This window comes from Juglans microcarpa x Juglans regia, chromosome 5D, assembly GCF_004785595.1.
Source record: "Juglans microcarpa x Juglans regia isolate MS1-56 chromosome 5D, Jm3101_v1.0, whole genome shotgun sequence".
In the NCBI taxonomy this organism is placed as follows: domain Eukaryota; kingdom Viridiplantae; phylum Streptophyta; class Magnoliopsida; order Fagales; family Juglandaceae; genus Juglans; species Juglans microcarpa x Juglans regia.
The window spans coordinates 35,360,214-35,380,201 of record NC_054602.1 but is presented as its reverse complement, the minus strand read 5'-3'; the positions used below and the strand labels follow the sequence as shown (position 1 = coordinate 35,380,201).

At 37.3% G+C, this 19,988-nt stretch overlaps 2 protein-coding genes across 3 annotated transcripts; one reads left to right on the top strand and one right to left on the bottom strand.

Annotated features, from left to right (window-relative positions):
• Positions 1-229: 229 nt before the first annotated feature.
• On the bottom strand, positions 230-3,700 carry LOC121265938 (14-3-3-like protein GF14 lambda). Its single transcript, XM_041169594.1, has 3 exons — positions 3,532-3,700; positions 2,406-2,464; positions 230-514 (listed from the first exon to the last, which is right to left on the bottom strand). The coding sequence occupies exons 1-3, from the start codon at positions 3,698-3,700 to the stop codon at positions 230-232; spliced, it is 513 nt and encodes a 170-aa protein (XP_041025528.1).
• A 2,005-nt stretch (positions 3,701-5,705) lies between these two features.
• Positions 5,706-17,549, top strand: LOC121265771 (thioredoxin H-type). Of its 2 annotated transcripts, XM_041169442.1 has the most exons (6): positions 5,706-5,994; positions 6,104-6,165; positions 6,714-6,782; positions 8,662-8,784; positions 16,719-16,841; positions 17,135-17,549. In XM_041169442.1, the coding sequence occupies exons 3-6, from the start codon at positions 6,762-6,764 to the stop codon at positions 17,285-17,287; spliced, it is 420 nt and encodes a 139-aa protein (XP_041025376.1). In that variant the 5' UTR covers positions 5,706-5,994; positions 6,104-6,165; positions 6,714-6,761; the 3' UTR covers positions 17,288-17,549. The 2 variants fall into 2 exon arrangements, with proteins under 2 accessions (XP_041025376.1, XP_041025377.1); XM_041169443.1 differs by lacking the exon at positions 6,104-6,165 and having other exon boundaries at positions 5,725-5,994.
• The last annotated feature ends 2,439 nt before the right edge of the window (positions 17,550-19,988 follow it).

The following is a 19,988-nucleotide window of genomic DNA, read 5'->3' as shown; positions in this document are numbered from 1 at the left end:
CCGATATGCAACGTCACCAATTTTTTGTTCTATCTGGTAGGGTCCAAAAACTGGGGTGAAAGCTTGAGGTTTTGCCTTCGGCTGAGTGAAGATTGTCAGTATGGCTGCAGCCTCAAGAAGACCTAGTCTCCTTCTCGGTAATGTCTCTCCTTCTGTTTTTGTCAGTGTATTTTTTCATCCTATCTTGGGTCTTGACCAAATTTTGCTTCAACAGGTGCTATAGTTGCTCTCAGTTTTGCAAGGTAAGATCCACTTCTTCAGCTCTTGTCGTGCCTTTGATGTAATGTCTTAGTTGAGGGGATGCATAACCATATAGAGTTTCAAAAGGGAAAATCTTTATAGATGCATGTTGACTGGAATTATAACACCATTCCGCAAGTTCAACCCATTGTGCCCACTCCTTAGGCCTGTCTGAGACATAGCTCCTCAAATAATTCTCCACCCACTTGTTAACAGCCTCGGTTTGCTCATCTGTTTGAGGATGATAGGCAGTATTGAAGGCTAATTGAACACCCTGTAAAGTAAAGACTTCAGTCCAGAACTCACTTGTAAATGTGGGATCCCTGTCTGATACAATTGAGGTAGGCATCCCATATAATTTAAAAATGTGCTTTAGGAATAGTTGGGCCACCACCTTAGCCGTATGGGGATGGGTCAAGGGCACAAAATGTGCATACTTTGTAAACCTATCAATTGTGACCCACAATGTATTGAACCTCCCTAAGGTTGGTAAGCCTTCTACGAAGTTCATTGTAATTTCAGCCCATGGTCGAGAGGGTATGGGTAGGGGGTGTAAAAGCCCACTAGGAAGGGTATTATCCACTTTTACCACTTGACACACATCACAAGCCTTCAAAAAATTTTTTACATCAGTTTTCATACCTGGCCAATGAAACTCCCTTTGCAATCTGTGAATGGTCTTGTCAAAACCCAAGTGCCCCCCATGGGGCTGCTATGTAACAAGCCCAACAACTTGTTAATAAATGCTTGGTCTGTTGGAATATACACTTGCTTTTGTAAAAATTGATTCCATTTCCAACTGCATAGGGGCTGCTCAAGTCATCATTTTATCATTTATGTAACAACTCCTGTGTCATTGGGTCTGCCCCATATAAATCCTTGAATTTCCGTGACCCAATCCCAACTTGGTAGTGATAGCATAGCCACTCTTACTTCCTCATCCCCTTCTTCTCGGGAAAAAGCATCGGCCACAACGTTGTCCTTCCCCTTTTTATATTGAATTAGGAAGTCGTAACCCATCAAGTTGGAAATCCATTTCTGCTGCATGTTAATGTCTATTCTTTGATCTAGCAAAAATTTTAGACTTTGGTGGTCTGTTTTGACCACAAAAGTCTACCTTGACAAATAAGGCCACCATTTTTGCACAGCTGAAACTAGTGTAAACAACTCCTTTTCATATGTCGACATTGTTAGAACCCTTCCTTTTAAAGCCTTGCTGAAAAAACTATCGGCCTCCCACATTGCATTAACATCGCACCAATAGTCTCCCCCGAGGTATCACACTCGATAACGAAAAGAGACTGAAAATCAGGCAATGCTAGCACGGGTGGTTATGTAACAGCCCTCTTTAAAGCTTCAAAGGCAGATTAGGCCTCCTTACCCCATGTGAAGCTGTCATTTTTTAACAAATCAGTTAATTTGACAATGATAGCCCCATACCCCTGAATGAATTTATGATAGTACCCCCGTCAACCCAAGGAAACCTCTTAGGGCCTTAACGGATTTAGGGATGGGCGAATCCAACATTGCTTTTAATTTTTCTGGATATGCACGTACCCCTTGTCTAGAAATAAGGAATCTCAAATACAACACTTCTTCACAACCAAAACTGCACTTGCTCATTTTAACATAAAGTTGATTACCCCTTAAGGTGTCAAAAGTGGTTTTTAGATGGCCCAAGTGAGTTGCCTCATCTTTGCTGTAAATAAGAATATCATAAAAAAGAAAAAAAAACCAAAATGAACTTTCTTAAGTAAGGTTTAAAAACTAGGTTCATTAAGCTCTGAAATGTTGATGGGGTGTTTGTTAGGCTAAATGGCATAACTAGGAACTCGCAGTGTCCTTCATGTGTGCGAAACGCCATCTTAGGAATGTCTTCTGGTTTTACTTGTAGTTGATTTTATTTGTAGATTGTCCACATGCCGGATTGTCCCCCACGGTCATCCGCCCCATCCCGCCCACCCACGACAATTACTAATCGAAAAATAATAAAACAATCTAAAACCAACCGAAAAACAACAACAAATCCACAAATACATCATCCAACAACAAATCCATGAAGCTACAAACACAGATAACAAAAATCATCTAAAAAAAATTGAAACAATCTGCTCCGGCAAGACCACAACCACGAATGGCCGTATGTCTCTTCACAAACCCATGACCATTCCTGGCCTCAAGCCCACAGCAACGCCATGGCCCTTGGGTGTCTCATAGTCATAAGCTTCAAGAAGAAAAAATGGAGGAAAAGTAGAAAATGAGAGGATAGAATGACGGAGGGAGAGAGAGAAAAGAGGAGAGGATATTTTAGAATGAGATTTAGGATTTTTTTTTTCTTTATATAGTACTCAGCCAAATACCAAAACCTTCAAAACGACGTCGTTTTACTAAAGAATATAATTTTTTAATAAATATATATATATATATATATATATATATGAATAGACAGGGCTCAATGTGGGCGGGCTAGTGCCCAGTTCGAGCCCTATCCTCGCATGGGTTCTCAAGTGCTGGTGGCCCACACCCCAACATTTGAAGGCTGGTGGGGGCAGGGCCCCGACTACCCACCCCTAGTTGATGGGGGATTTTGAATTTGTCCAGAGATGGTTGTCAAATAGCCCAAAGATTATGGAGATGAAGGAGCTTAATAATTATAAATATGAGAAAATAAAGGAAAACAAAGGATAATAAATAAGGCATAGATTCATGTCGTTCACCTTTTAATTGACATATTTCATCATTATTTGTATCATTTAGCTTTTAGGTATTGAGTAATGCTAGATATAGATTTAGAGTGTATAAGTCTCGAGCACCTATTTTGAAAAAAAGTGAGGATTCACCATCAAAATTAATTTTTTATGTGGATTCCAAATTTAATCATTTTTTTCAAAAGGAATGCGTGGAGCTTACAAATTCTACAACTGTAAATATCATTTCTAAAAAGAAAATAATTTAGCCTCTTAGACATTTAAAATAAGTTAAGTATATTATAAACTTAAAAAACAAAAGATTCAATTATTAAGAATAATGTTATGTAATAGCCCATTTCAAAGCTATTGATATTGACTTTCCGTTTCATATTGTTGAGTGTAAGAGTATGAAACTCGTGACAAAATAAGAGAGAGAACGTAAATGATAATTCTTATCGCAGGACACGGTGATTGGGTGGTGTGTTGGCGTGCGCCAAGTTTCATATTTTTTTATAAGAAAAAGTCTATAGACAACAGGCCTGGGCACCCCATCGGCATCGCGTCCTACGTGGCAAAAAAATTGAATGACGTCGTTCATTACAGCTTGAATACAGAGCAGCCTTGTACGCGAGCATGGTATCCTTAGCAGCGGCTTTCCTCTCATTCTCGGACTTGAACTCGGCCAAGTAGCGATGGTAATCCCCTTTCATCTTCAAATAGAAGACCTTGGACTCACTAGCAGAGGTAGGTGGTATTTGGTGTTTTACCATTGTAGTTACAGGGCATTTTATGAGTATGAAGGCATCCTTATCCTACCAGTCCATGCATTCTGCTCTGGCCAAATACACCATATCAAGCATAAAGGAGCCAACCTCTACATTACCAAAAAATTGCCAAACACTTGCTATCCTCCCCCAGCTCACCTGGCATAACACAATTAACACCAAAACAACTTTCTTGCAACTTCACAATAAAGAAGTTAATCAAAATCTTACCCAATGCCACTGTCTAAGTACAAAGAAAGCCATAGTCAAAGGGGCCTTCATAGTCCAAATGTTGTTCCAAGGAAATAACGAATTTGTGAGTAAAGTTAAAACCTTACAGTATGACTTCACTTCACACTTGTGTCTCTTGGATATGATCCAACATATGCTATCCACACCTCTTACTCACTCTGAAATTGCAAAGCATCTCAAAATGAAGAAACCAGATCCACCTCCAATCTCAGCAACCCAAGCATCCTCACAACGATGGAACCAGGTTAAGTTTTATGATTTCCTGCAAAGCCCTGAAGATCTTCTAGACCCGAAGATGACAACGATCTCTTCTTTCTTCCAAACCCAAAATGGCAGAGTTTTTCTTCCAGACCTAGACGCAATCTCTTCTTCTTCTGAAATCTAAATTTTCACTTGGAACCAAGTTAAGCTTTATGATTTCAAAGATAGTTGTAAAGGTTAGAGTTCTGTAGAGTTCGTTGTATATAGAGTGTTAGAAACTTATTGTTGGTTTGGTTGTATCAAGGAAGAAGCGGTGTAAATGCATCAGAGCTGCTGAGATGGTGCTAAGAATGCATGTATAAATTGTTGAACAGAAAATCACTAACAACTTGAGCTACTTCCTTTTTTTTTTTTTTTTTATGTCGTCTTTCGTCCGTTTTCTTTCTTCTTTTTTTTTTTTTTGTTTAATATCGCCTGACATGTCAGCCGATGCCGCGAGGGTTACCCCCAGCAATTGTATATAGAAAAGTTGTTTTTATAATTTAAGGAGAGATATGCGAGGATAGAAATTCTATAAAAAAAATGTTATATTATATACTTTTTATTTAATTAATACGTAATTTGTTATTTTTATTATTTTATTTAAATACACATATTTAATCATTAAAATAAAAAAAATAACAATAAGAGTATTGGGATTAGACTAGTTAAATGCCAATGCATCTTCATACTTTGGCTAGGTATGAGTAAAATCATCTACATTAGACTAGCCAAACTACTAAAACTCAACATATGAGCTACAGTAAATTAAGCTCCCTAGTCATCTTTGGCTAGACATTATTCACTCACTAAAGTAATATTTTAATCTTATATCAGGTGCGTGGGTTTTGAAATTTTTGACCCATCATATATTATATACATAAATGATTTTCATGCCCTTTCTATTTTGTAATATCTTACATCTATTTTAAAAAGCTATACATTATTCTAATGTCTATATTATCTAATTAATTTAAAGTCTATATTCTCCATTTCAATTTGGGTAAATAGTCCGTTATTTCTATTTTATTCTATTTCATTTTTCAACAATATGTAATATATTTTGCCTAGGTTTTGTGGCATCTGGTGGTTGAATCCAGTTTGAAGAAATATATGAAGTGTATTTGTAAAATATTAAAAAAAATTATATAATATTATTAAAATATATAAAATTATATTACTATTTTAATTTTAAAATGTCTAGTCCAATATAGATTAATTTAGCTAAAAGTTTTGACTATAGCTACAACTTAAAGTTCTTGCCAAAATTTAAACTTGACAATGGCTAGAATGCTCTAACAAATTATATATTAATTCGATGGTGTGTACTTCTATATAAAAGTTGCTTTCAATAATTTATAACCCAAAGCATGAAATTATAATATTTGTACAAAAATGTTTAGTATATTTAAAAGATCAAGAAAATGGAAAAAAGTCCAATACATTTGTTTAAACGTATAAATATATAATATATATATATATATATATATAATTTTTATTTTTTCTGTAAGGGTATTTTTGAGATAATCTGTCTCGCATCATTTTGACGAGGGGGAAATTTCTACTTTGCAACGCAAAAAACCAGATAACATCTGGTGACAATTTCCCGAAGGAGAAATACCCTTATCAACACAGACGGTTCCTCGAGATATTCCCGATTTCTCAAATTAGAAACAGTCGTCCACTTCCTCTAGCTTTCTAGGTCAATCCCAGGTTCTAGGATTTTGATTCGTATTATAAAGTCAATCCAAATACCTCATTTTGTAATGATGGATTGATTGGCGCTTCTAATCTATCTCAATCTGAAGGTAAAATGGCTTTTCTTTGCTTTTCATCTTTTAGATTTACATATTTTGGCTGTTTTCTTGGATATCTGTTTCTTTTTCTTTTTCGTTTAATATGAAGGTTTTCTTGTAGGGACTATGATAAATTAGATTTTGTCTTCAAGGCGCCAACTTCTTTTCCTTTGTCATCCAGAGGTTCAATTCAATCTCTCTTGTGCAATGTTGGCTATTTACTATGTTTCCTTTCTGGGATTATGAATTAAAATCTTTGTTGATGTTGCTTTTTCTTCTTCATAGTCCACCGATGTACATGATTTTCTGTTTGACGTTTGTTGCAAATTATAGCCCACCTTGTTTTTCAGATACTTAGAAGAGAAGAAATTTCGATGTTTCTATGTTTTTATTTCACGATACAAATGCATGGCTGTAGTGTCGGTATACAATCCCTGCATTACAATTTTATCTTGTGAAATTGGCTTCTCAACTAGAATACCCACTTTGAACTTTAAAAAAACTTCTAGTAAAGCTTTTTGGACTATCGAATTTCTTTCTTTCTCCTCTTTCTTCTTTTGTTTTTTTATTGGGGGGGTGGGGGTGGATTAGCGGCCTGTTATGTAATTGTTTTCAATTTACTTATCACAGACATCAATTTTAAGTTCATGGATTTTCTTTGACTTCGATGAACTTTTTGGCATGCCGTATGCATATTCTCTTGTTAAACTAATGGATTGTTTAACTTTCAGGTGCTGCTGGACTTCTTCCATTTAAGTTTAGCAGTTTTGATTTTTAACATGGGACTTTGCTTCGGTAAGGTATGTGTTTTTTAAAGCTCCTGTCAAGTTATTCTACAAAATTTCATGCAAGAAAAAAGAAAGAAAGAAAGAGGAAAGAGGAAGAAGGAAGATCTTCTCCAATATTTTGTCTTCTTATAGTATAAATTATTTTGATGTCAGATTAATTGTTTTCTTGTCTTTCCTTTTTTTCCCTTGATTCGGACCTGCTTTTTTTTTTGTTAAGTAAATTTAGAATGTGGGAGCCATAAAATATTGAATTAGTTCATGAAAAGATGTCATCCTGATATCCTTGGTAATGCAAAATGTTGATTATGGAGTCATCTAGCAGAACTGGATTTGTCTCACTGATTTGCACAGTTGAGAACTTCAAATTATGCCAAGTTGTGTCCATGTGGGTTTTGCATAAGCTCTTTCCTATTATTGTTTTAGATTAGGTAAAGTTTTCAAGTGTAAGGTTTTGAGAATTGGTATCCTCTTTTGGGTTGAGTTGCACTGCTAATTTCGTGTTCTGTCGGCTGCATTTAGATGAAGCCTTCATGTATTGATCCTCAGGGTGCCTATTTAAGCACAACATGGAACCTCACTAAGGAGGGCCCGTCAAGCCCTCCCATGAGGAGTAAACATCTAAGTAGTAGGATTGGGACAAGCCTGTAGACTAGTGCATGCTAATGAATTACTTAAGAGAAACCTTATACAATCCCAACAATTTCCCATCAACAAGACGATCAACTTGGTGAATATTGTTAGAAAAATCCTGAGTGCGCTTTACTATGCCAATTGAATCTCTGTGTAAGGGAAATCTACCCAAAAATTAATAATACCTCTTGTAGTATCAAAGTCTCAGCTTGAGACTGATGCAGCCAGCTGGTCAAACTTCCTCAAAGAACCAGTTAATAGGGGTAGTTATGCCAGGTTTAGTAATCAGTCCATGTTTTTGGGACTTGAAATGTAATTAATCTGGATAACTACCCTTATCAGAGTCTCAATTTCATATCCATGAACTGGGGTGTGTGTTTTAGCGGGGTAGATTATAACGTCCCCCTAAATCCCACATTGTATTTGAGAAGTGTGATTGATATGAATGAGTAGGATAAGGTGCATGAGTACCGAATTTATTGGTTCTTTTCTAAATGGAATTGGGATTTTTAATGATGCCAAAAAGTTCCCATGATAGCATTGATTACTCCTTTCGGAGTATAAAACCAGATGTGACTTGTGCTTTCCTTGGGTCGTTACACTAGGAGCACTAAATATAAGTTACACTTATATTCGTTATGTGTTCAGATGAAAATCTGAGAAGAGAGAATATTTTGCCTGCAAAATTGTTCCGTTGCTGGGATTCTTCACTTATCAGCTACTAGGCTTTATTTGCAGTCTCACAGAAGCATCTAATTATTGCAGCATTTTTCTAGCTGCATCAGAACTTTTGAACTTACTTTTTTGAAGCTTAGACCAAACAAACAACTTTTTAAGAAGATTGCAATATGAAAGATTTCAAAACAAAAATTGTAACTCGGAGCAATTTGTATATAAAATTTGCTGGATTTTTTTTTTTGATAAGTAACATTTGATGGATTAATTTTTTTTGATGAGTAACATTTGAGAAGTTGGTTAATGGACATTTAAATATATCTGAGATGGCAGGCCATTATATTTATCTACTGCTGTGCACCCCCGGGATTAGTCGGGACACTGTTCCTAGACACCCGGTGCCAATAAAAAAAATTATATTTATCTACTGCATAGAATAAAACATTGTTTACTTAAATAGTCCTGGTGATACTTATGATCCTTCAGAGCCTCATAGTGACTAGTGTTTATTGTATATATTTACTATGTTCTTCATTCTTACCTAAGTCATTATACGTGGAAGTTATGATGTTGATGATGCATGCAGTCTCAAACTGATGAAGATGATTCTGTGAAGAATGTCGAGTTTGCTGGTGGGAATGTGCACCTCATCACCACCACAGAATCTTGGGATCAAAAGTTGGCAGAAGCAAGTAAGGATGGAAAGATTGTAAGTATCCATCAATTTTATTTTATTTTTTATAGGTAAAGCATCCGTCACTTCTTTTTGTGGCAGGAAGAGCGAACCACGTGGAATGATTTATGGAGTTTCATTGTCTTTTATGTCATGTCTCTTTGCGGAACTGATTTAAATATTTCCCCATGAGTCACACATTACTATATTCGTGAATTTGGTGATAATTACAAGATTCTATGTCTGGAATCAAGCAATTGGACGTAGGTATCATCTCTACAATGTTCAGTCTATTGCTTCAATCTAGATGAGAGAGTAATGGATATTGGCTACCGAGTGTTGCATAACACTTGTGATTTTCAGCGTAGAGGCCTACCAGTTTAATCCTCACGTTAGACATGGAAGTTCCATAGGATGTCTATCTGTCAAATAGAATGAAGCTTGTGTCATGCTTAATTAACAAAAGGTCTTTAAATAAACTTAGTTAGGATGCCCTGCAATTGATTTTAACACATGCTCTTATGAAAACTGTTTTTTTTTATAGGTATATGCTCTTATGAAAACTTCATGAGTTTAAAACTAGATATGCCCCTTCATGCTGTGTATATCTTAATTTCTTATCTTTCATTCCTTACATTCTCTTATTTTAAGCATCAAGTTGTCAACAAGATCATGCCACTGATTTGGCACCTTTGTAAAACATTTCAGTGATAATCTTTTGAGATAAGACTTGCATTGAACACACTGGTCAAATGGTTCACTTTGGGAGTTGCTGATTTAGCTAATCTTCCATCTTGCCACTTCTGATATCCAATTAGGTTGGTTTTGAATGTTAGCATTCAGAGTAATGTGCATGCACACATGCTCTTATATAAACTTGTTTTTTTCCTTTTCTTTTGGTTTAGATGATTTGGTTTTAAACGTTTCGGCAAAGTTTACCTGTAAAAAAAATGTGTATCCACCGCACAATGCAGAAACATGTAAACTCTAGTTAGGTACTTCTCATGTACACTCCCTGTGTACTTGGGCTTTGCCTATTTTTATGAATAAAACTCTTTGATTACCGATGAAAAAAACAATGCAGAAACAAATGATAAACTGATTCATCATCTTTCTTACACAAATAGCACCAGTCGAAACAGAATGTACTGCGCTTTCTCAAATTATCCTTTGTCAATATCTTCCCAAGGGACACTAACCAGCAGAAAAAAGCAACTTTGCTAGGCAGCTTGGATCTCCAAATACACTTCCAAGGGAATTGGTTGACACAATGGCAAGTCAGCATATTATAATAAGAGCTGACAGTAAAAATGGAATTTCCGGCATGTTTCCACAGCAATCTGTCCTCCCTTCCCTGCTCAATTTTCACATCACACAGCCTATTGAAAAAATTGAAACAACAGGCGCTTCCCAATCTTGAACATCTCTAATAAATCTCACATTCCATCAAGGGATATTATTAGAAAAAATTACAGAATCAGCGACTGTAGCTTCTTTGTCCCTTACAATCCTAAAGAGATAAGGGAAAGCATTCTTAAGAGCCAAGTCCCCACACCAAAGATCATGCCAAAACCGAATCCTATCTCCTCCACCCTCCTTAAATGAAAAATGGTTGAGAAATTCCCCCTAGCCATTCCGAATATATTTCCACAAACCCACACTATACACACTTCTTACTTCGTTAGAACGCCAACTCCCCCAAGCCCTCCCGTATTTAGCATTGATAATATTTCTCCATAATGCATCCCTCTCTAAATGATACCTCCAAAGCCATTTTCCAAGGAGAGCTTTGTTAAAAAGCCTCAAATTGTAAATCCCCAATCCTCCACAACCAACCGATGAACAAACTTATATCCCAACTTACTAAATGGAACTTCCTATCTTCTCCAAGACCACCCCACAAGAAATTATGGAAGATTCTCTCAATTCTCCAAGCCACCCCAATAGGCAAAGGAGAAAAGGGAAAGAAAATACGTTGGAAGATTAGACAATGTTACTTTTAATCAGAGTAATTCTTCCCCCTTTAGACAAATAAATCATTTTCCAACCAACCAACCTTCTCTCTATTTTCTCGATTACTCCATCCCAAATCGATGAAGATTTATAAGGAGCACCCAAGGGAAGGCCTAGATATCTCATAGGGAGGGATGAGATCTTGCAACCCAAAATGTTGGCCAAACAAGAGGGCTCTCAAAGATTGAAGATGATCTTGATTAGGCTCACTGAAAATTAGGGAATCATCAGCAAAAAGGAGATGAGAGACCTTTAGGCTACCAAGAGAGTCCCCACCCACCAAAAAACCTGACAAGAAGCTCCCATCAACAGTCGCTTTAATCATTCTACTCAAAGCATCCATGACAAGAATAAAGAAAAAAGGAGACAAGGGATCCCCTTGCCTCAAAGCTCAAGAACTATTAAAGAAATCAGCCGGAGAACCATTCACCAAAATCGAAAGTCTGACCATTGAAGTGCAATGTCTGATCCATACACACCATTTCTCTCCAAAACCATATCTTCCAAGTAAATACAAAAGAAACTCCGAATGAACATGATCGAAAGCCTTTTCCATGTCCAACTTAACAAGAATGCTAGGGACTCCCTCTGTGACTCTACTATCTAAACATTCATTAGCAATTAATACCGAGTCAAGGATTTGTCTACCCCACGAATGCGTTATGAGATTTCAAAATAATCTTCTCTATCACCACACTCGAACGGTTGGCAAGAACCTTCGAAATGATCTTGTAGACCCCGTTGACCAAATTGATGGGATGAAAATCTTTCATCTCCACAGCTCCCACCTTTTTAGGGATAAGGGCAATACAAGTAGCATTAAGGCTTTTCTCAAATTTCATGTACGCATGAAACTCAATAAAAACTTTCATGACATCCTCTCTCACAACATCCCAACAATCTTGGAAGAACACCATAGAAAAAGGGTCCGGACCCGGGGCTTTGTCCCTCTCCATTCCTTTAACCACATAAAGAACCTCCTCTTCATCAAATGTTCTCTCCAACTACTCCGCACAATGCTGGTCAATATGCCCAAAATCCAGCCCATCAGCTTTCTAGAATGTAAATAGGTGTCTCTTTTGTATACTTCCTGTGTACATGGGCTTTGTGTAGTGTTGTTTGATCAATGAAATTTCTTACTTATAAAAAAAAAAGTATTCCTCCTGAAAAAGCTTCTCATAAAAGTTAATAATACGACCCTTAATAGTCATAGGGATCTGAAAGAATACTATCACCTGATTGAAGAACCTAATAGCATTGTTTCTATGTTGGGAGTTAGCCATACAATGGAAAAAGTTAGTGCACTTGTCGCTTCCTTCAGCCAAAGAGCTCGTGATTTTTGCCTCCAAGAGATCTCCTCCGAGTGAGATCTTTTCTAATTCAGCAACCACCTCGCCCTTTCCATCCTATTCTCCTCTGAAAATACCCCCAGCACCTCGCTATCCTCCAATGATTGCAACTGATCAAAGAGAAGCTTCCCTCTGATTATCCACATTCCCAAATACTTCCACATTCCATTTCATCAAGTCTTTCTTACAGGCTTTAAGTTTTCCGGCCTGCACAAAGCTTGGAGAAGCAGAAAAATGATACGACGACCACCAAATCCTCACCCTATCCACAAAACCCTCATCCTTCAACCACATAGTTTCAAATTTAAAATATCTGTGCCCTCCACTAATGCCCCCACAATCCAAAAAAATGGGAAAATGATCTGAACATAATCTTGGAAGCCTTTTCTGACATAAATCAGGAAAATGAAACTCCCAAGAAGAGGAAACCAAGAATCTGTTAAGCCTAGACCATGGCCTCCTGTTGGACCACGTAAAATCCCCTCCAATCATACATAAATCAATAAGATCCATCTCAAAAATGAGATCTGAAAAATTAGCCATCGCTGGAGAGAAATAAGATTGTCCCAAGTGATCACTAGGAAATTGAATAGTGTTGAAGTCCCCTCTAAAACGCCAAGGAAAATCCCAACAATCACAAAATCCCACCATCTTATCCCACAAAAGACTCCTACTACTATCCAAATTTGGGCCATATACACCTGCAAAAGCCCACTCAAAACCACCTCCACATTCTTGAAATGACAAGCCATAGAAAAATCCCCCACAAGTTCTTCTACCAATTCCACATAACTACAATACCGTCCGAAGTCCCTTTGGAGACCAAAGCAGCCCAACCCACATAAGGACAACTCCACAAGCTATGAATGAGATTTTGATCAACAAACTTCAATTTAGTTTCTTGAAAACAGATCACATCCACCTTCCATTTTCGAATTAAGTTCTTCACCCGGAGACGCTTACAAAAGTTCTTCAACCCCTGAACATTTCATGAAATGATTTTAGGGTTCATGAGAAGCTAAAAGCTGCCGTCAACTTAACTTTGCATCTGTGTGCACTCCCTTCACTAACATCATAGTTGATGGAACAAGATAATCTCTTCAATTCCCTTTCCTTTTTAGAGGCTGATCTAGCCAAAGATTGTTGACCTGCTTCAATGGCTATGAGGAGAGCTTTGAACTGTTCTTCAGATCCTTCACAAGAAATCCCCACACATTCCTTGATTTCATCAACCTTTCTAATCACCCAATCAGAAGAAATGTTTGTCCATTCTAACCCAGGAGGAATGGAATATAGAGGGTTAGGATCTACATCTAACTCATCCAGCCCTTCTGGCCCACGAAGGGCAATAATGGAATCTTCAGCATCACCAATTACCATCTGCAAGTCAGAATGATCTGACTGAGAACTGAGAACCCCAGAAACAAACTTCACAGGAGACCCGCGAGCTGTATCCATCATTTCCACACTACACTCCCCTTCTTCAACATCCTCCGCCTCCACATCCTTTCCAGTACCACAAAGGGACTGCTGAGAAGAGGTAGAAGGAGAATCCGACCCCTCTATGAGTTTTAGGGCTGGGCAAAAACTCCGTAACTCCGACTCTGTCCAACACCCACTCCAACTCCATCAGAGTCCGAAAAATCAGAGTTCGGAGTCGGAGTCAGAGTTGGGAGTAAAAAATAGTCGGAATGTGGAGTTGGGAGTGAAAAACAGTCGGAGTTTAGAATTCAAAGTCGAATTGATAAAAACATGAAATCACTGGATCGCAATATCAGCCACTCATTCAAAGGTTTTGGATAGTTTCTGAAAGTTTATATTTTAATGGGTTTGAGCTGTCAGAATCTCTTGTAATGGGTTTTCTTGTAATGAGTTCTTCATGTGGAGCTGTCAGAATCTCTTTTCAAATATCCCAAGTTTTAACACCTAATTCTCTTTTCAAATATCCCAAGTTCCAACGCCACAATTCTAAAAGAAATCCTAGAAACGGCCATTTCTCTCTTTTTTTTTTTATTTTTTTTTTTATTTTATTTTATTTTTTTTTCTGAAGCATCTTGACAACTCAAAGTTAACGACCGTAGCGAGCCGCACAAAGAGGCGAGAAAACAACAATGTTGAGGTTCCTTGGGATGGGTTTCTCTATATCGAGGCCGAGCTAGTGACCGATGTTGTTCTTGATTTGTTTTTAAGGTTTGGATGCCTTCTGTTTTGTTAATCATGATTTGTATGCTCCACACTTTGCTCACATCGCTCTCCTGCTTTAAACCTATAAAAATTCTAGAGATCTTATAGTAAAATGGCCAATTCTGAATGGGCTCTGACCTCCGACTCCAGCAACTCCGATCGGAGTCAAAATCCACTCCAATTCGGAGTCGGAGTCGGAACTCGAAACGGCCTCCGACCCAAGTTGGAGTCGGAGGTTAGAGATCACTATTCTGACTCTGTCGAAGTCTGAGCCTAGCCCTAATGAGTTTATTCACACAAGAAATGGCATCCCAAGCCTTGGGAGAAGCTTCCTGAACTTTATTGAAGAAAATCCCGGTCTCCGGAATTCCCTCAGAGGAGTCGCTGGAGTCCATCAGTCCTTTCTGCAACGGCGGCAGGGGCACTGGATTGACCGTTGCCTTGGGTTGTGTTGCGACCACCTCCTAACTGCGTTTGGCCCATGAGAAGAGCCCACCAACTGAGACCTGCTATTATTCCTGTTGCCAGAGCAGCCCGGTACCTTGCGACTCAAGCCCATGAGAAGCTCCAAGCCCAAGTTCACTTTTTTTTTTGATAAACCCAAGTCCACTTTCTTCAGCAAATTATCAGAATAATCCTTCAGCCGCAGCAACTCAGCCCAAACATCCCAGAGCGACCTTTCAACTACTCTGACCGTCTGCAACACATTGGGAGACCAACCGTCACCTCCACCAAAGGTGTAACGTGACCGGAAATCAACAGAATTACTAACCATTTCATTCAAAACTACCCTCAGGGGACCTTTGACCCTGATGACACCATCCCTGACACCATGTTTCGAAGTAGACGGGGCTGTCACCGGCTTCAGCAAAGCCGGCATGTAAGATCCTTCATGAGGAGAGGAGACCCTTCTATGAGAAGAATCCTCATTAACATCATCCCCTTTTCTGTCCAGGGATACTCCACTACGACTGGCCCCAATTCTGTTTTTACTAGAGGAAACAAAGGAATGAATTCCAGCCATAAGCCGTATTTTTTCCATGAAGCCAGCCCATCCTCTCCTTTTCCTTCCTTCTGGAATAACAATCATGCCCTTCCCTGTGCCATTACCAAGTTCAGACAATCCCACAAATCTTCCATATGCGTTGGAACATTGCTGAATCAACAAAACACGATTTCCATCCCTCTTTGTCCTATAAAACCTTTCATCTCCAATATCCATCCTACATTCATCCACCTTCTCAGCCACCCAAGTCACCATCACCCTGTTGAGCTAAGAAAGAAACTTTGACAGTTTCCTGCTTTTTTCAGTGATTCGATAAAGATTAACACCCTTCCTGAAGAAGACAAACGATTTGGCTTCCGCCAATAATCTGAAGCGTTACTCATTCCGCCAATAACCTCCAGACCCCAGGAAGAAGGAATGAAAAGAAAGGATAATGGAAAAAACCAGAAACGAGAATGGGAAAAAAGAGAGGACAGAGAGCGGTCAACAAAGTGAGAGGGAACATGGCCTTAGATTTCTGAATGGATCCCAGAGAGTGGTCCACTGCTTGACTATTATCTTGTTAATTTGGTGCTAGATTTTTGGTTGGTTTGTAGTGGACATCTTTTTGGGTAATTCAGAGATAAATATTGGTAAGTTGGGGTGAACATATACTTTGATGTATTCGATCAGAAAGGAAGCTACCAGCTTGTCAAGAAAAAGTTTCAAATGTTTAGGTTTTTTATTCTTTTTTAAGACCTGCATTTGATGTACTGTATATCATTGACTACATATCCTTTTTGTTTTGTTTTGTAATTTGGGCAAAATACCATATTAGATAATTTTGTGTTTGAATTGTTTTGGGTTAAATTGTGAGCTTTTTGTTAATTGGATACTTGGATGGTTGATTGATTAGTTAGTTTTTATGGGCCACCTTAGTTTTTAGAGAAATCTCAATACGGACTTTCAAAGTAAAATTTAATAATGACCGAGAGCAAGTGGACTTGAAATTAATGACACTTTTGTTTGGTCAGAAACATTAAAAAAATAAGAAAAAGGTTTAATTACTTAATGGGCATCTCGTATCCAAAATTGTAGCAAAACAGAAGGTCAGAATTCTATTCGTTTGTTCTGTTGGTTTGGGTCGGGAAACAAACTGGCATTGTTCCGTTCAGGTTAATACCGATCTTTCAGGTTGGGTTGCACCCCTATCAAAGATGCACATGTTCTATCTGTCTGCATCTTTCTGAAATTCAAACACTTGTTGCAGTTTCCTTCCCTCTGCTGAAATTATTCTTTCATATGCTTGCACTAAATATTTAGGCTCACTTGATTTGCTACTTTTCTGGGGAAGTTTGCTTTGATTTTCTTTGCAACTGTTCTTTTATGGTTTTTAATTTTTTTCAATTTAAATTTGATTGAATGTATATGTTCAACAGGTAATTGCAAACTTCAGTGCAACATGGTGTGGTCCTTGTAAGATGGTTGCGCCATTTTACCGTGAATTATCTGAGAAATACCCATCCATCATGTTCTTATTGATCGATGTGGAAGAACTAACGGTAAGTAATGACATTTTGTTGCTGTATACTTAGAAGAATATCTAGTGCCAATTAAGATGGAGCTTCCTCTTGGTATAATAGCCTTAGTTCTGGACATAAAACATGAAAATCTAGCCTAAGGCTGTAACTATATGACATTTTTTAAATGCCCAACAAATCTGTTATTAAAAGGATAGAAAACAAGCATCCAAGAAATAGTGGTAAGACGATTATTTCAACTGTGTGGTAGAATGCTTTTAACTGGGTGTTTTTATCCTAGATTACGCCAATTATATTCTCGCTGAGTGTCGCAGGAATTTAGTGCTTCGTGGGATATCAAAGCCACTCCAACATTCTTCTTTCTCAGAGATGGACAGCAAGTTGACAAGCTTGTAGGAGCCAACAAGCCAGAGCTACAGAAGAGGGTAACTGCAATTGTAGATTCAACTACCCAACGTCAGAATTGAGTGCTTTGCTTGTTTGTGTCTAGTGAGGGGCTACTTGCCTGTTATTCTATACACTTTTGTTGCCAGCATGGATGCTTGTCTGTGGGTTTTTTATTTTTTATTTTGTTGGTTTGGTTTTTTTTTTTTTTTTTTCCCGTCTACTTGGCTGCGTGTAAATAAGACTGTTAGATTATGAGTATCGTTAATTTTGTAAATTGGTTCTTTTGGGCTGAAATTCTTGGGTTCTAAACCTTTGAATCAGATGGAATCTGTTTTCCCAAAAGAATCTGATGTAGAAGAGCACTGGTGGACCCCAATTTGTAAATCGCTTTCAAAGAGCTAAAACCCAAATATATGATTATGCATGCAGTCTCCAACAGATCTATGTTTCGAAAAGATGGAAGCCGAATGAGACTTTATATGTAGTCTCCCTTGGTCAGAGACTCTTTGAATGGCCTGAACACCAGTCATATCTAACCTTTCCAAAACGTGGCCCTTGGTCTGACCGATCGTCGTTGTCTTTAGCTAAAATTGGCACCTTATTTCAAGTACGACTTATTTTAAATTTTGTGATTATTAATTATGCTTATTGTGTCGTATTTTATGTGACATTTTATATAGACTACTTAAAATGTATCATATAAACGATTGTGACATGATTTAAGATAAAAATGTAGTAGTATTGCTCTCTCTGCATACAAAACAGAAAGGGGACATTAATTTCATGTTTTCAAGGATTATTACTTTGGTTGATAGTAAAACAAGTATGAAAACACAAATGCTCAGTATACACAATCACCAGCACCACCTTTTGAAGCCGTTTTATTTGTTTGGGGCCTCCTAATTAACAACCACGTTATGATGTCTGAACCATCACCAAGTGTCCACGAGTCATGAGATTCATGTCATTTTTTTTTTCTTTTCTTGTTTGTTTTCATTTTTCCTCTCTTTCTTAGCTATTTTGGGCAGTAAACGATTTTAAGAGATAAAAGGATGAGAAATGATTTGTACAAACTCTAAATAGACAAGTCTCATACAAGCATTTGTAAAAAAGTGGATTCCACTTAAAAAAGTGTAAAAAAAATTATTATTTATTAGTTGGACTCATTGTTTTATAAAAGGCTTGTATGAGGCTTATCTATTTGAGACTTGTATCTAGCATTACTCTAAAAGGATTGCGGTGATCGCACGAGAGATGAGACTGCATTAATGCACGGGCCCCACATGTATGCGATCGATGGGATGTGTGACTAATTAGGTATCGTTTGAATTCGAAAATAAGTTGAGATGAGTTGTGAATAATAGTGAGATAGATTGTGAATAGTAATAAGATTTGTGAGTTAAAATTGCTGAATAGTAGTGAAATGAATTGAGATGAGTTAAGATGAATTGTGAATACAAACCGGACTCTCACATGGGTTGTTAGCCCAAAAAGACCTGCTGCTGGGACGTCACTCACATAGGTTGTTAGAAAACCATAGAAAGAAAGAGTAATGGCATGCCGTCTAAGTCTCAAATTGATAGATCACACGTAGGGTTTTTTGTAAAAATGTAAATTTGATTAATTTTTTATTTTTATTTTTATTTTTATTTTTTTAAAGTAGAATCTTGTTTCTTACAAAAATTTATACGAGATTTAACTCTTTCTCCCGTCACGCTTGTGATATTGTCTCCTATATAATATCCCCAGATATAATGATAAGTCAATACAATCACACAAATTCAGTTCTTTTGCAATCAGACCCATTAAAACTCGTATTACGTATCTCAAATACGCCCAATTACGACAAAATGATAATGGAAGATATTATTTGACACGTATCTCAATTATACCTCATATTTTATTTTCTTTTCTTTTTTAATTTTTTTAAGAAAGTAACTTTGATATTTTTTTTAGATTTTTAAAAAATATTTTAAAATAATAAAAAAATATAAACTAAAAAAATAAAAAGATAAATCTGTGCCCACGACTGTCCATTCATTCCATTCCCAAATATATAATCAGAAACATCCATTCCCACTCTCCCCACGACTGTCCATTCCATTCCATTCCATTCCATTCAAAAATATTCTTTACGCCAATCTGTCTTTGTGAAACTTTAAAGGAAAACGCGTCAATGTCGCTGTCATGCACTCTAAACAGCAGTCCGCGTTTAACAGCTAGCATTTATAAAATAAAGATGGGACACCCATCCACACGGAGTAGCCACTACCCACAACTAATAGCAACTCGCACTCTCACCATCACACACGTATTCAAATGATTTTTCTTGTATTATATTTTACAAGTGCGGTGCTACTCGTTACTGCCAGTTGTTAGTTTTTTTATTTTTTTTATTTTTCTATTCATATTTTTTTTAATATATTTAAATATTTTTAAAAAATAAAAAAAATATATCAATACATTTAAAATTACTTTTTTCTTTAAAAAAAAAAAATGGAACGGTAAAACCGAACGGTATAGTTTAGGCCGCATAATGGAGTTTTCCATTTTTACAATACGAATTATCAGTGCAATTTCTCATCCACGAGAGATACCATATAGAGAACTTGGACCAGTAGAGTAGCATAGCATGAAACTCATATTACCATCCGAATTAAGCAAGTAAAGAGTCATATTACATAGCATGATTTTTACACTTAGATCAAAACATATTTGGTACAAAACATATTGGGAACTAACTTGATCAAAACATATTCTTCGCCCCCCACCCCCCCCCCC